Source organism: Corvus cornix, chromosome 1 (assembly GCF_000738735.6).
Source record: "Corvus cornix cornix isolate S_Up_H32 chromosome 1, ASM73873v5, whole genome shotgun sequence".
NCBI classification, from domain to species: domain Eukaryota; kingdom Metazoa; phylum Chordata; class Aves; order Passeriformes; family Corvidae; genus Corvus; species Corvus cornix.
This window is the reverse complement of record NC_046332.1, coordinates 80,211,763-80,228,928: the sequence shown is the minus strand read 5'-3', so window position 1 is coordinate 80,228,928 and position 17,166 is coordinate 80,211,763. Positions and strand designations below refer to the sequence as shown.

The 17,166-nt window shown below is 40.0% G+C and overlaps 1 protein-coding gene across 5 annotated transcripts; it reads right to left on the bottom strand.

The window, feature by feature from the left end:
- Positions 1-538: 538 nt before the first annotated feature.
- On the bottom strand, positions 539-15,245 carry BIVM (basic, immunoglobulin-like variable motif containing). 5 transcript variants are annotated; one of them, XR_005603545.1, is made up of 12 exons: positions 15,163-15,245; positions 13,469-14,071; positions 12,412-12,538; positions 11,431-11,526; positions 11,233-11,337; positions 9,372-9,466; positions 8,058-8,190; positions 5,718-5,789; positions 4,760-4,843; positions 2,988-3,084; positions 2,373-2,530; positions 1,938-2,028 (listed from the first exon to the last, which is right to left on the bottom strand). XR_005603545.1 is itself a non-coding variant. In XM_039563967.1 (11 exons), exons 2-11 carry the CDS (start codon positions 13,956-13,958, stop codon positions 1,738-1,740), a joined length of 1,590 nt encoding a protein of 529 aa, XP_039419901.1. In that variant the 5' UTR covers positions 13,959-14,071; positions 15,163-15,245; the 3' UTR covers positions 539-1,737. The 5 variants fall into 5 exon arrangements, 4 of the variants coding, with proteins under 4 accessions (XP_039419901.1, XP_039420084.1, XP_010392431.2 ...); XM_039563967.1 differs by lacking the exon at positions 2,373-2,530 and having other exon boundaries at positions 539-2,028; XM_039564150.1 differs by lacking the exon at positions 2,373-2,530 and having other exon boundaries at positions 539-2,028; positions 12,412-12,534; positions 15,163-15,244.
- Positions 15,246-17,166: the final 1,921 nt, after the last annotated feature.

The following is a 17,166-nucleotide window of genomic DNA, read 5'->3' as shown; positions in this document are numbered from 1 at the left end:
TGCTGAAGAATCCATACTACGTACTCCGTGGATGAAGTGTGATAGTCTCCAACCCAAGAGCAAAATAACTGTACAGCCAGAATTTCAACACAACCTACTTAAGCAGAGCAGCCAGCTACCATCAGAGGAGAGACCCTGTTCCTCAGTGCAACTATCACTATTAAGCAAAAGTTATGAGACACACATGTAACTCTGGCTACGTTAAGTCCTAAATCCCCTGAAGAACACAGCTTAAGTACTCTAAATAAAGCTGAGTCCTCAGCCCAACCTCAGCCTGCAAAAACAGGGTCTGAAAACAGTTGATCTGGAAAATAAAGTTTCAAAACCTATGGGTTTTGTTCAGTCATGAGGCTGGCAGACTTCGAGAAATTAAACATTAATAGTCCCAGGGGCTGCACAGAGCACCACTCTTCATGACCCAAGAGATCCTACCTACTTTGCTAAGTAGCAGTTGCAACTCTGATCAGTCACTTACCTACTTTGCTGAAGACCTTCACTAAATGCAGGGCCATCATTTCCATGAAAAATGAAAAGCAAACAAGATAGAAAACAAATTTTATTGAATGAACAAAAGTCTAAAAGTCTCCCATTTTTGGTTAACAAAAGCAGCAACCTACAAAACCCCTGCATTCCATGACAAATCTTTTTATGTCAAAAAATTAATCCTTGAGCAGGTATGAACATTTGTACACAGAACAATACAACTGTTGAGATGTGTTTGGGCAAACAACTAGATTAACCAGGGAAAGAAAAAAAAAAAAGAAGACTTCACCTGGGACACCTGAAAAAGCTTGAATTGTTCTGGCTGAGAGGTATATCATCGGGGCTGCCAGCAGCTTTCAGCACTTGCATCCCCTTCACACAAAATGAAAAGAGCAGCAGAGAAAGGACAGAGGTTTTAAGACTGAACAAGGAAAAGAACTGCCAACAGAACACAGTATTCAGCTAGCTCTCTTGGCTAATGGTAAATGCAGCTTTTTAATACCGAATTTCATAAGCTTGTGTTAAGTCAGTCCGTGCTCTCAGGAGGCTCCAGGGTAAGAATTCAGCCACTCTACCCACAGAGCAAAAGTAATAGAGAAGTTCCATCCTCAAACAGGTGATTCCTCAGAGTCAAAAACAGGCAACCAGATAAGGGAAAAGAAACGGAGACCTTCTTGACAAGATATGATTATCCAACTGACAGAAGTCTAGTGGGAATTAAACGGAGAATGTACGTTCTCTTTGTAAATCCAACAAGTTTTCTAACAAATGTGATTTTTTTTTTCATTTGCACTGGATATGGGCAGCCTTACTAAAATGAAGTGCTAGAAACAAAGGCAATGTTTACTTTTATCCTTACACCATTTGCAGAATAACCCTTTTTTATAAAGTCATACCATAATTTTTCATGCTTTTGAACAATAAATATTTTCAATGAAGTCTGTTTATTACATTGACTGATTTCAATCTGTTCTTTTGTTTTCACAGATCAGGACATAGTACAATTATTTCAAAAGAAATGATAGATTTTGCTATCATATTCACCTTTGCAAAATTACAACAATCTGTGCTTATTTGTCACTTTATACATCAGATCTCGTCCATTGCAACCACATCAACGTATTTATTTAATAATTATGAAGCTGTATCTTATACCATAATTTCTATTCTTATGTGTTCTAGGACTAATAAATCCCTAATAAGTTTTGATTAAAACTAACTTTAATATATCAACTCTATCATCTAAAGTTAATTTTAATCATTTCCATCATAATCATTATAACTCTGATACCCACTGTTCCTCCTCTCCCGAAGATTAGATTTCTTCCACATGGATTCTTGATGAAAGCTAGCACTGAAAGATCGACCCAGTCGTCCATGTTGTTTCTTAGATATATTGTCTTCACTCTCAGATTTGGAAATTCCTTGTCCTTGTGTTTGAGATTGTTTATTCTGTCTAACATTGCCAAATGGAAAATTCCAAGGACCAAATCTTTGCCAGTTAAGTCTCTGAAAGGCAATGATGCAGTGAAGATTTCCTCCAACCTAATCGAAGTAAAAAAGGTTCTTTGTTAAATGCACACTACAGGCACATTTCTAACATACATAGATATTTGATATCAGCATTTTGGCAAGTAACACAATACTTTCAAAAAGAAAACAAACAAAAAGTGCCACAATACACAAACCAGGAAAAAAAACAACAAACAACAAAACAACACAATCCCATATACACAAATATACAACTTGCATCAATCAGTTCTGATTGTTTCCCAGATTCAATTACTGCTTTCTTTTTCACCTTTTTGATCTTTTTAAGCTACCTATTTTATCTTTCAGGGGCCAGTATCTTCTTATCTTCTGCTAGTCTTTTTTTACTTTCTAGCTACCTTCTCAGAAATAATCTGTTCTGGTCCATCCTGATCTTGCTGACACAGTCTTCCACAGGGTCTTCACACCTGAAATCATCTCTTCAGTCTATTATTTCTCACAGACTTTCCATCTTCAAATCACAAATACATCCTCCACCCATGAGATACAGCCCTATCTATAGGAAAGAAAGCCACATGCATTGACAGTAACTCCACACAAGGGAGACACGCATTCTTTTATGCCCAATCCTACTTGATTGTACTTCTTTCCCACTAAAATGTCATTAGAAGGTCACACCCCAAATGGTCTGTAATTTGTCTGCAGAACATTTCTATACTTGCTGCAGCTACATTTTAAAGCAACAAAGTTAAATACTGTGACCAAATACATTCTGTATACACAGATATTGTGGTTCATCCTAGTATATACCAAGCTACTGATGTTTTATATCTTGTCCAGCAAGTAAATCTAAATGACTTTGTTATGCAAGAACTCACATTATACTTTTGTCTTCAGCAACACTTCATAACAGAACAAATTTCTTCAGTGAAGTTATCTTACACTGCTGAAGTATGAGTAAGTTTGCAAAAACCTACCATGAGTTTCCTCCCATCTCAGTGAGTTTACCTTACCTTCTTTGTTTTTCGATGTTGCAATCCTCTCTCTAGGTGTCGAATATCTAGATATTCTGGATTTTGAGTGTTTAGGTCAGTGACAATATCTGTCCACCTACAGAATAAAATCATTACTACTCAGCTGACATAAAACCTCAGCAGCAGAAAGACTCACATACACATGCACGCAAATACAGATCTGTAGCTTTAAATAGTCTTACCAGTGATTTAAAGATAAATGAATGTGTGAAGTTATGAAAGCCTCAATATTAAGAGACATCAAGCTAGATATAAAAGTGTCACTTTTAATCAAAGCATTCACAGTAATTATTCCTGCTCTTGGGAAACGCCTTCCAAAGTGAGTAAGAGCACCATGAGTCATTAGTTACATTCCTTACGCTTACCAATTCATCAGTTTGGGAAAGAAACAAAGTGTGGTTTAGGCAAGGAGAAACATTAGCCTTTTCTTTATTTAAACCTCACCTACCCTTTTGTATTATTTTGTTCAATTCCTTGGTTTTTTTCGCACACTAAATGTGCTTTTACCAGACAGCTCTCATCATAACTAACTCCTCCATTTTATTTAATTCTAAACTATCAATTCAATCACTCCCCATTCACTCAGCTTTTCAAAGATTCATAATTCCTTCCAGCCCAACTGAAACAAGTACTTTCATATTCCAGACCCCTTTAAACCTGCACATCACCTTTTTATTTCTATCAGTGTCTAACTACTTGTTTCTCTCTAACACCACCCTCCAAGTTCAGAAAATGCATTTCTACTCCAACCTTTGCCCTCTTTCCTTATGCACAGAACTCTCTCTGCCAGCTCTCATTAGGAGTGCAGCAGGAGGAAGAATGTCTCCACAATCAAAATTAGTATTACAAAGGGTTTTATTATATATTCAGAAACCTTTTCCTGTGCCATTTGTAGCTAATATACCACAGGACAAAGTTCTCCCTTTGGGATCTACAGTATGCCATTTCTCAGTAACCACATGCATAATGTGCTTTTAATTTTGTTGCACTTAATCTTGTAGTCCAAAATACCCAGGTATTTGCAGTTGTCACATCACTGACAAAAAAAAATTAAATATAACTAAGCCATGATATTTCTACATAGCATCCTCTAGCTCTCCTAGTCTGTATGTGTAGTTTAGACATCAACTTTGTATGAGTCAAACCTCATCATAAATGTACTGTTTAAATGCACAGATAAGCAAATAAAACAACAAAGTACAGGCTGTACCTGTACCTGAGCTAGATGTCAGCAGCAACAGAATATCCTGTGCATAGCCCAGACACAGCCTGTGGATGTCCTCAGCTCCACTGTAAACTCCTCAAAGGGCCATGCAGTCTGTAAGTCACAACTGGCACGACCGTAGATGGCTGAGGTGCCTTTTCCTCCTGACTAACGTGAGCTGTGTCACGCTCAAACAAAAGATACGGGCTTTGGCTTTCAGGAGCCCACATATGTTCTGACAGGTGATACAAAGCTGCAGAGCCAGCCTTGAGGTCAAAACACAAAGCTTCTCACTAAAGCAGCATCTGTTTATGTCAGATACATACATATATACACATGTATATAGTCATTAAAAAGAACTAAAAAGTCCCTTGGTGACTCTGAGTAGAGAACTCCAAACTGATTTGAAAGAAAACATTGGGTCACAGAGAGCCTGTGTTGGTGAGGCAGACTTCAGCCCTCAGCGCTGTTAGTGTGGTTTGTTTTGAAGTGCCAAGTTTTGGGAAAGGTGCAGTGGAAGCTGCTGCATTCTTACCAAGTAACATACCTTTTACAGTGTATTGTTGGATGCTTTCGGCTCGGCTCTCCAATTAAGATCCAATATTCTACTTCTTGCTGCAAGACACGACCTCTGTTCAACAGAAGATACAATCCTAGTAAGATTTATTGTGCATACTAAAAAGAAAAAGAGATATTAACAGTCTGTTGTCCTTTTTAGGATTTTAGGATTTTTTAACATTTAAAATTGTTTCCTCAGCCAAACTAAAAACCAGCTCCTGTGCTATAGTGCTCACAATTGCATACAGGGAACCTTTTGTTCCACAAGGCCTGAAAGCAAACCTTGGGGATGCTATTGCACATTAATTGGAAGGAAGACAGATTTTCACTAAAAGCAGTTTTACTTGGATGAAAGACAGTCTGGTACACAATGTAAATATAAATATATAGGAAACAACAGAAATAAGAGTTGTGGAAAGCCACACAAATGTGGTACAAACAGCTTCCTCCCCATCTGTGATGCCTAGCAGTCATGAAAGAGCTCTTTCCACTATTTTTAACCTATACCTTGGCTGGCAGTTGTTACTAAGAGTTGTAGGGTAACCTGTAAGAACAAAAAGTGGCAATTTCAAATGCTTCCTTCTAAGCATCCAATACCAGATATTAAAGATCCAAACCTTTGAACTAATGCTAGTTTGCAATCAACTTCCAAGAAGCTCAAAGCTTGCGGTAACCTTGTCAGGGAAAATTTGTGACAGGTATTAGGACAGACTGATGAGACACACAGAAATGCTCTGTGACTTCCTGTGTATAATTATCTTATGAAAAACTGCATCAATTTCAACTGTAACAAAACCTGAGACTTTTCTGCCTATGGTATTAGACAACATATGGCCTTATTTCCTGGAACAATTTGTTTACTTAAAAAAAATTCCCTGTAAAATAACAATGTATTCCATCAGTGCAAAGATGGGAAACCAAGACACAGGATAGATTAATTGACTTACCTAAAGTCACACTGGAAGTCTGTGGTTGAACTGGGAACTGAACCCAGGTCTCCCGAGTCCAAATCCAGCAACCTAAGATCATACAGGAAGTCTGTGGGTGACCTAAGAACTGTCTCTAAGCTCAGCCTAGCAACCTACCTACCCACTCCTTTTGGGACCTAAAATGTTTATTAGCTTGATTTTTAAATAAAAACTTTCCTTTGTAATTAGAGTGCAAAAACTGGTAAACAAGAACTGCTCCAGGATCTATGGGCAGTGCTTCTGCAACAAAACTTTTTTTTTCCTCAGCAGAGTCAGAAAATACAAAGAAAACAGGATGCTCACCTGGTCTGACCTCCAGCCTAAAGTAAGGCTATAAAAGCTCCTTGAAGTTGTTATTTCATGTTTCATTGTTAGAAGAGAACTGTTGTTAAGAAAAAAAGCTAATATTGACTTAAAAATAACATCACTAGTGACTAAGAATCCATTTCAGCCATGGGTAAAGAATGAAAGTGTTGTTCTGACTCATTACTAAACAATATAAATTTAAATTAATTATCAGGCATGTTACATTTCCACACACTGGACCATACTATTTCTCAGACTGCATTTTTGACCTAGTGAACTTTTTTTTTTTTAATTTTGGTCTTCCAGGGCAGATTCTTACTAATTGATTGAGTAAGTGCGTGATTAACATTTCGGTAAATTCAAGTAGGCTAATGTGTTGGATTTCTATCTGGGGCATATTTCTTACACTCTCCTCACAAACCTGGCAAGTCAGTGAACTCGTCTCAATAAGAAACTATATCCTTTTGTTCATATATTAAAAGCTTTCATTAACCCTATCATAAGCCTCACACTGGGGACAAATTAGATTCAGATGATTATGCTTTATCACCTCCAATCAATGACCATTTTGAACTCCAAAAGTAGAGCTAGCATTCTCCATTCCTTGACGTGACCCTACCTCTTCAACACAGCCAAACTCAGACTGCTCAGCAAGCAAATAGCCAGTTCACTTTATACGAGTGGCCTATGCTTTTCATTGTTTGACGTTCCCCACTATTGGTATCTGCTAATTTCCTCAGGGATTGACTACTTATGCTCTATGATAATGCTCATAAATACAGACCAATGGTTGAACCTTGAGAAAGTCTAACAGAATCCTTTAATACATACCATGTTTGCAACTACTTTGAGAGAGGAAAAACAGCTTAATATGATTCAGTGAATGAGATAAAACAAACTACTCTCCACAAGAGAGTGCATAGAGTACTCTACTACGTATAGCACTCTACATCGAGCAGCAACGTAAATACCTTACAAAAGCTAACACATATGATCTCAAGAATTAATATTTTCAAAGTTAAAATTTGTGCGTTTAATGCAAGACTCCCCCTAAACTCAGTATGACTATTAATGCTATTATCCTTTTTAAAACCAGTATTTAATTCAAAACTATATCTACTATTGCATTATATTATCCTAGTAGCCTCACCCTGACAAATCTGAAATTATGATACAGGTAACTGTATTTTTATTCTAAAATTGGCATATTAAGCTTATAGAAGTAGTCCAGCATGTCAAGCATTGTTTAAAAAAGCCAAACCTACTGTCAAAGTCCAAAGTTCTCTCCTAGCTTTTCTTCCCCTATCCCCTGCCAATTCCTGGTAACAAATTATTCAGGTATCTTTACTTTTCTATGCCTTACACTCCAGTAGTTGGAGTTTACCATCACCATTATTAGTCAACATTAATGCAAAAAAAGTACATAATCACCATCCTGCAATACCCACACAACCCCTGCTCTTGCCACACACAAGCACTGGTTTCTAAGTGTAAATTTCATCACATTCACCTCATGAGGGATTAATATCACTGTAGACTTTTTGCTTCTAGTTTATAAAGGAAAATTGCAACATACACACATTTCTTTTGTTTTCCCTTCCAAGTTCTCTAGAAAGACTCTCCCCATAATTACTTAGCTTTTTATTGTTCAGCCTTAAAAAAACCCCACCTGGCCTTTTTTCAGCCCACACGTTTTTATTTTTCAGATTAGTTACTTTCACTTGTCCTTCAATAAAATAACCACCTTCTCTCCATCTGGCTAGAAGGCCTTTAAACAAACAATTTCTTAATACCACTTACAGTTTCTCTTTTAAGTTCTCTCAGTGTAGTCTGTTTAGTTATGTTTCATTTTAAATCAGTCCTTTCAAATCACACTGTAGTGTTTTTCTAGCTCAGACAAATGCCTATATGACACAAACTGAAATGTTATTTATGGAGAAAAATGGTATCAATTTGAAGTAATTTTTTCTGTATGTGTCTTCCACTAAAATAAGCATAAACACAGTATCTTACCTATAGGCTTTACTAGCTTTTACTGGGGTTGCTTCAAATCCAATTGGGCAAAAATAATGGTTTTGGCAATGGTAGATATAGGCCATTGATTCGTCTTTCAGTCCACGTGTTAGCTTCGCAAGGGCCCCTGCAGCTACAAAGAAAGGTCAGGTTACGGGCCAGGGTGCTTTGGATCCTATGTAACATATTCAGCAGAAAAAAAGACCTATTTCACAACAAAGTAGTTATACTGCTTTTTGAATGGGAGGACATGACCTGACAGGCATGCACAAAGTACACTTTTGATTTTGAACTTATTATTACTCTTTTGTACCAGACAGGAAATTAAATACTATCTGCTGCACAGTCTGTGCCAGGGAAACACAATATAAAGTATGCTTTGTGTTTAGATCAAAATCAAATTTACAAGAACCAAAAGTATCTCTTAACCAAGGAAATACATGCTGCAACAGAATGTAGTCCCACTGCCCCAAGTCAGATGGGGCGCACATTGATGATACTGCTGAAACCACTGAAAACACCCAAACATTTTGGTATCATGAGCTTCTTGCAGCTTCCTAGTCTCAGGAACACATATGGGCATGCAATGGTTTATAATGTGACCACAGTGCTCAGTTTCAGGAGAAGACTAGAAGAGGCACTGAAACACGACAATTTTCAAGTGGGATACCAAGAAAAAAAAAATTTCCATTTTCATAATCTCTAAAACTTTTCAGCATGGTTTTGTGCTTTTAAAAAAACCTTCAGTTAGAAGGTAATTACCCAGACTATACCAAAGGATAGTAAACTGTGCATGAAAGAAAATTTTTTTAAATAGCACGCCTAAAAAAGTAGACAAAAATGCAACTTCATAAGCTAATTGAGAATAATCACCTAACTTCAGAGAGAGATGTTAGCTAAAGTCAAGCACAACAGATGAGTTCATTACCTTTAAAACTGGGCTTTTAAAAAGCATAAAACATTTAGTAAGGACTAACACTTTTTGCTCTCCCAGTGGATGACAGCAAACAAATCTTCCCACACACGAATGCAGAACTGGAAATGCAGTGTTTTCATGGATACCTTAAAATTCCAATTCTGTGGCAGCAGAATATATAGCACAGAATGTATTTTATCATAATAAAAGTACAAATGAAAATTTTAGCTAGATAAGAGAAAAAGTAAAAGCAAAAAAGTCAACCAACTTGGAGCTATTCAATACCTTATCTCAGAATGGAAGTACTACTTACAGACTTTGTCCTGTCAAATGCTACACACTGCAGGATTTTTCAATTTATACACTATAAGATGAATGCTTTAGGATTAGCTACGTACCAGTTTCTCCAGCTGTCTTGTTCTTCCCATGAGGTTTATATAGAACATATGAGCATCCCTTGATATGGAAGTGATCATTTATTTGCCTAAACCATCTGAAACAATAAGCTTAAAGATTGTAGTAACTCAAGAGTTATTAAATACAATATTATTTCCTCACACTTTCCTTATGCTTGACAGTTTAGGAAAAAAAGTCTTGGTGTGCTACTAAGTACCTACCTCACTAGTATTTAGATTGTAGATGACTATGGCACCCAATACAAACGAAACTTTAAATATCCTAGACAGTAAAATAAATACATAGAGCCTTTTCCTTCATTCTGCTTTTCCAGATTTGACATAGATCCATAATAACCAAAAATCTGGATGTGAAATGTTGGTCCTATTGTACTGAGTCCAGTCACCTCTAATGTTCAATTACTCAGCCTTTAGAAAGACACACAAATTCTGAGGTGCCAAACTTCAATCGTGATTTGTAAGGTACATAAATGAAATCTAAGACACCAGAAGGGACCCTTCAAGTGAGACTTTCTGCTTATCCTGTTGGGTTTCTCTCCCCTAAACTTCACAAAGCCTGAGCATTACAGGAGCCTCAGACTGCATCTCCTCACCGCAACACTAAGCAAGGACAGGCCTGCAATTTTTCCACATTAGAAGATTTAAATTCACATGTTTGAAGATAATACCTCAATCACAAAGCTATGTTGGGCAATAGGGCTGGCTCCCAGCCATCCTGTTTCGAATCTGCCAAGTACTTCAAAATTACTGGACCAGGCAGGAAAAAAAAAAAAGAAAAAGATGAGTAACTTCTCTGCAACACACAGGACACTCACAGGGGAAACTGAAGAAGAATTACAAGTTAAATTTTTGTCTGTATACACTGTTGACATAAAGAGACAGAACATTGTATCAGCTTGGTCTATAAGAGTTGCTACACCCTGACATATTCCTGAAGAGGTACAAATCCTGGATCTGAATTTCCTAAAGCAGGTAAGGAAATTTTCACGACACTTTCCAACAATCCAGCCAGTATGCTGGATGCAGAAGAGACTGCTGCCACATTTTCATATCCAGCACCATCCTGATCAGCCAAACACTATATATTGCCCTAAAAAAAATTAACTAAATCAAATGCAACTCATGAAGCAAGAATAATGCAAAATTTTTTAATCTTACCAAAGTGTAACACAACAAAGCCCTGTCAAAATGTTCAGCACTCTAGTACAATACGCTCCTTGGCTCTGTTTAATCCTAGAATGTCTTATTAATTTAATACCCCAAAAAAAAAAAAAAAGTACTAAGAATTTAGGTCCAACCTATAAATATCAGGAAACAGCAGAGAAGAAGTGACAAAAAATTTCAAAGTGTTCTGTGACTCCAGACCCATGTTTTTGTTCCTGAACAGCTCCATTGGAGCAAAGGTGCAGCACTATCTCATTTTCAATTCTTAAATTACATTTTACTTAAAGCTAATAATGTATCAATTGTCTTCTCAGGCTGTTTCAGTGACACTAGCAAGTATTTAACATGCATTTTCAAAAACAGGAACGTAAGTATAAAGAGAAAGTTTGCTAACCAGAAGGCTGGACTCATTAGAGTATTATACAACCATTACACAAACTGAACCAAAATTCAAATAGACTTTCACACTGACCTGACCTGTGTAACAACATCACACCATATAAAATGGCCAGTGCAAACAACTCTTTGGGAAGTTTCATTGTCAGAGTACTCAGGTATGCTTCATTATTCTAAAACTTAAGGGGATTAACACATCGGCCACTTTGTTTTTAAATAAATGAACTACTACTGTATTTTTAAAGGTTCTATCTCCTAGCTGCATCAAAAGAACCAAACATACCTCATTAGAGTTGTATTTCCAGTGAAGGGACCAAACCTAATCTCCTCAAATGGGGGCTGAAAGCCCAGTATATGCAAAGCCTCTTCTTGAGTGATGGGTGGTAAACTTAAAAAAAAAAAACAACAAAGAAGTATCGTAATTAGAAACATATTTTTGAAGCTCTAGAGGCAAAGCAAAGCACTCTGTGTGTGACTTTACCTTCCAGCTCCCAGTGTACTATATAAGAAATTCCAGCAAGACACTAAGGATGAAATTCCACAGGAGGTCTTGTATTGAGGTCGGCTAACACAATACCTTAAACAAAAAACCCCAAACACATTAGTAACACATTACTGACTCTTATATGATAAACCTCAACTACTTTTTTGTGTGCCATATCACTAAAGTGCCACATTATATTAAATGTTTTTATGTCACCTGTATTAAAAAAAAAGCAAACAAAAAAACCGAAACAACTCTATCCCTAAAAGAAAAATTAAGCAACTATGTTAACCAATTTCTTTGTTAGATGCTACTACCCTATTTCATATAAATCAGTCAAATTTCTAACAGCCCCATGGGAGTTCTGTACAAACGACTGTCAGAAAATATGACTCTGTACTAATATAACATATGGATTTATCCAGTCTCTTCTAACATGTGAACTTGTGGCAAACTGCATCTCTACCAATTTACTAATGAACGTCATTCTGGGTCAGAGATTCCCTAGGTTAACTCCAACTTTCTGATGTCACAGACATAAAGTAAGAACTGGACAGATGCATTAAACTAAGTGAATTCAGTGAACTATATTATTACAATAATGGTCCTATAGAAACGACAGATTCTGATCAATTAAAATTGGGAGTAAAAGGTATCAGTGGTACATTTAAGGTTACTTTTTCCCTGACCATGCTACTGAACTTGTATTTCTTTTTGAAATGAATCTCCACATAAGTTTTTCCCTTTACTGAAAGTAAAAGGAAAATTTAGAAGGAAAAATATTTTAAGAATTCCAACAGATGGAAGAGAAGCTCTAATTTTTCTTGTAGAATGCATCACAGTGTGTATGCTTAACATATCCCCTTTCTACTAAAAAAATTAAAAAGACACTACTAAGAAGTTGGAAATCGGGTAACTAGCAACAGTGTTTACTGAGAAACTACATGGGTAATTTTAAATGCAATTTATAAATACTACCATCTCCGAAGGTCCAACACTTTTCTCTCCTTCACATCTTCAACAGCTGAACGCTGAGGACACTCCCTGTATTGTTTGCTCTTTTTCTCCACGGATTTTTTCTTTGTCCCTTGTTTCTTCATGCTGCCTGCAAAACAAATTTCAGAATCAAAAGGATGCCTAGGTTGCCATTCATAGCTTTCTTCCTAAATACTCTTAGTAGTAGCATACAGCTCAAATAGAGACACTCTATTTGAGCACACAGCTCAAATAGAGACACAGTGTAAACTGGGACTAAATATGAATTGAAAGGAGAAAGCTCAAATACAGGAGAAAGCTCTAAACTATCAACAGGTTTGTAAAGCTGCCATTAGCTCTGTAAACAACACGGTGTTTAGATCATAAATGGAATTAATGATGACCTGCCCAACTGTTTAGAGAGGTAAGTCAATCTGATTATTCTAATGCGTTATATCACCCATCCCAGAAATAGACTCTCAGACCAACATGGACCTCTCATCTCCTAACATTAAGTACACAGGGAACATAATGAAATGCTTGTTTTTCACTGCCAGCCTTGCAAACAGCTACAGTTTCTGATGAAAACTTATATGCAAATCCATTAATAATAATATACACCCAAGGTCTTTTCCTTTTTATAAGCCACTGTGACAGCAGAAAATGGAGAGTTGGGCCACGTGCTCAAGCAGAAGTATTTTTGTCCCATTTTGAAGCCATACATCCAGAGGTATAACATACTAGGTTCTACTAAAACAAAAGAAAAAAGTCACACCAATAACACAGGGGGAGGGCTGGGGGCGCAACAGCAGAAACCATCCCAAATAATATACAGTTAAGCAGAAGCCAGCCTTGTTTTGGATCCACTTCCCCTGGCAGTTACACTCGACTTTCTCTCCTTCTCTCTCACTCTCTTCTGTCCTGATAAGCAGGTTCCTTGAAATGAAGTACAGGCTCTTCTATAGCACTTCCTCACGGGACATGTGCTGGCCAACCCCCTTCACAGACAAGCTGTAAACATGAAGCCTTTTCCTTTCATATCAAAACTTCACCACCTCACCTGCTTTGTTCTTCAGATTTGAGTTCACGCCATTGAACTCTGATTTGTCTATTTCCCATGCCAGTGGAAGCTTTCCAAGATTGCCAGGCAGGCTTTCCAAGTTAGCATCTTCACTGTAGATTATCTCTGAAGCACCAGTTTGAACGCTGAGCAAGTTAGACGTATTATTTCCAACATTTAAGGCAGCACTGCTTGATAGGCAGGCACTAACTGAAGCACTTGGACTTTTACAAATAGATGTTACTCTGTTTAAAAAAGCATAGTCTGAGCAGATGGTATAAAACTTCTCTCTTGTATGAGTCACAGGACATCCCCATGGATAATGCCCATCTTCCCTAGACACCAGGGATGCAGTGGAGGCATCTGACATGCAGTATGGCTTCACGGGATCATGAAGAGAAGCTTCTGGGGATTCTTTCCCAGGTCTGTTTTCAGTGTTTCCATTATTTCCAGAACCATTTTCTTTTTCATCTTCTGAAATAGTAGGCATTGAATGATACTAAAAGAGTATTGCACAGTTAGGAATACTTTTTCTTTATGTTTTAATTACAACAGGGTTTTCATCATTGCCTCCATTGCCTCTGCAAGGTATCAGTGAGGTACCTGAAAGAAAATGGTAAGTTAGTATAGGTGTCTCATTCGACATAAAATATACACAAGGCTTATCTTTGAACTCATAGCCAATAAAAGCTGAAATACCGTTCAAAATACCACAACACACATGGTGTCTTTCCCTAAGCATCTCTAGAACCTCACAATCAGCACTTTTTATCATTTTTGAGGTGCCAACAGCATACACTGCAGTGATATCATGATGAGGACATAATGAGCAATTACACTTATAAACCAGCACACGAATAAAAAAATAAAATAAAAAAATTACAAGCTTTCCATATTTACATGGTTGTGGTTGATCTTTTCTATCCCTTACAGTCACAATACACTGCTAATGTGGAGTACAGAATAATTTATACAAATTAATAAATCATCATACAGCATTTTAAGGTCACTTAATTCTGCTGAATCCTGCAAACTTCTGCTGCAAGTGAAGTTCAAGCATAATATTACAGTAACTATAGCCTCTATCGATTGTAAATTGACAACACTACCCTCAATCTGTTCCAGTGTTTTCCTCCTATAGCTGTTAACGGTTCCCTTTTATTTTTATGCGCCTCTTATTCTTCAAGACGTGAGAAAGAAAAGCAGGTTTTGTTTATGGCAGCTAAGAATTACCAAAAACACATTCAGACGGCTGGCTGGCTTGCTTTGAACGATCGTTTTTAAAGGGCAAGCTGACAGCGTGTGTGCTATCTGTCATCTCAGCAGCTCGCACGTCTACAGACACGCGCCGCAGATGGGAACCTGGCGCGAGGGAGGCAGGAATTCCGCTCCACAGCCGCCTCCTGCGACACCGGCTTCGGGTCGCTGCCCTGCACCTGCAGCGCCCCGGGAGCGCCTCTGGCCTCCCACGGCCGGCCGGGTTCCGCTGGCGGAGCGCAGGGACACATCCAATCACCCGCCCCTCCCCCCGCGCTGCCGCCAGTCGGTTCCAGAGTGAACAGCCGCGGCTTGGGGGAAGGGGGCCTCCCGGGACCGTGGGCTCGCTCCCCTCCTGGGTGCCTGCGAGGGGCGGCGGCGGCGGCGAGGGCGGCGGGGGCAGCGAGGGCGGCGGGGCTGCCCCCGACCCGTGTTACCTGCGCGGAGCGGGGCCCGCCGGCGTCGCCTCCCCGGCCGCGGCGGAGCGGGGACGCGGGCGCGCCGGAAGCAGACACAGCCGCGCGCTCACCTGCGCGCCCCCCGCCGCCCCCCGCCTCCTCCGCCGCCGGCCCGCACCAACTCCCGCCGCCGCACGGGGACGGGGGGGAGGCGCGTGGCTGCTCGGCGGCGGCGGCCGCGCTCCCGCTGAGGGTCCTCACGGTGCCTCGGAGGAACCGGTACCGAGCGCCTCCCAGCTGGGCCGTGACTGCGCCTCAGCGCCGTCAGTGGCGCCTCTTCAGTCGCCCTCCCCCCCCGTGCGTCCTCATGGTCTCGCCCGCTGTTGCCCCGCGGGCGAGCGGGGAGGGAGGGGAGGAGCAGGTCGGGGGTGGCGGCGGCGGGAGGTGCCGGCACTGGGCGCGGAGAAGTGAGAAACAGATAGGCTGAGGGAGATGGGCCTGCTCAGCCTCGAAAAGAGGTGTCTGAGAGGGGGCCTCGTCAATATCTGTAAGTATTGAAGGGAGAGAGTCAAGAGGATGGAGCCAGGCTCTGCTCGGTGGTGCCCGGCAATAGGACGAGAGGCAACGGGCAGAGACTGATGCACAGGAAGTTCGACCTGAATATGAGGATGAATTTCTTTACTGTGTGGGTGACCGAGCACTGGAACAGATTGCCCAGAGAGGTTGTGGAGTCTCCCTCACTGGAGATACTGAAGAACCGTCTGGATGCAATCCTGTGCAGTGTGCTCTGGGATGACCCTGCTTGGCCAGGGAGCTTGGACCAGATGACCCACTGTGGTCCCTTCCAACCTGACGCGTTCAGTGGTTCTGTGGAAAAGCAAAAGCATTGTTGGCTAATGAAATTTTGATACAAATGGCCCATCGCCACCACCAGCCGGAGCACTACAGGTGCTGAGTGAAAGCTCCCAGCTCCAGCACTGCTGCCCACTGGAACTGCTCCCTGGGCAGCTCGGGGTCACCCGTGCCCTCACCGTGTCCCCTTGGGGTGTGGGCATCTGCCTGCCCCAAAGGGCTCAGCGTGGCACAGGGCTGCCCAGGGGATGCCCCCGGCACCAGTCCCTGCTGCCCCGAGCTGCTGTTAGGTTAAAGCGGGATAGGGTAGGCCAGGCTCAACACCACTCTTGGCTCAGCTTTGGAATCACACTTCTAACTTGGCTATGTCTTCCCGCTGAGCTTGGGGAAAGTGTAGGAGCATAACAGTGAGCATTGGGTTCTCCTGGGGAACAAGGGACTGATGTCTGGACGTTTTATTTGCACCAGGGTTCTCTTGGTTCCCCTGACAGTAGTAAGAACGTGTAACAACAATGCTTCTGTAAAACTGTATGAAGGAACAAAATTTTAATTTCAGGTAACAGTGTCTGGAACTGCTGACAATATTTCTAATCTCATCCTTCACTGCAGTCAACAAACACAGTGACACTGAAGATACAACTGGAGCTGCTCTGATACTGCCACAAATATGTAAAATTGATTAATTTTTAAATATTCAGATTTTTTTCATTAAATGATTGGTTTTATAACAAAGTCGTTATCAAATTTTAAGTAAAATATCAAAAAGTTATATGATGTCCTCAAGATAGAGGATTCACTCCTGGCAATTATGACACTGTGCCCTCAGTCCACAGAGCCTCTATTCCCAGCAATACTTTCTGTGAGAAGTGCTGCAATTAATGGGAAAAAAAAAAGAATCTAATATCTCCTCAATTGTTAGTGTTATTTGATAGTTCTCAGTGGTTAGGCTGAGCTACATTGCCAAAGTGCTCGAGCAATTGTGGATACAGCCATGTTTGCAATCCCCTGGACATGAGAAAACCTAGATCACATTCAGTAGTTTATGTGGTTTCATCCTGAGGCAACCTGCCCCTTGTAATGGAGAGCATCCCTTATGCCTTTGCCAGCTGGAAGCCTGTTGAGCCTTAGTCAGCCAACAGCCTTTGATGTAATTAAATAATTCTGCCTCCAAAGCGTTTTTGTCTGAGCCAA

What these genes read in the sequence shown, in the direction of transcription:
- BIVM (XM_039563967.1), bottom strand. Translation starts at nt 13,958, where the DNA reads ATGCCTACTATTTCAGAAGATGAAAAAGAAAATGGTTCTGGAAATAAT. An exon ending in AGTACACTGGGAGCTGGAAG is followed by an intron (nt 11,338 to 11,430) that starts GTAAAGTCACAC and finishes TTTTTTTTTAAG; the next exon opens with TTTACCACCCATCACTCAAG. An exon ending in GACTTCCAGTGTGACTTTAG is followed by an intron (nt 4,844 to 5,717) that starts GTAAGTCAATTA and finishes TCTGTTGAACAG; the next exon opens with AGGTCGTGTCTTGCAGCAAG.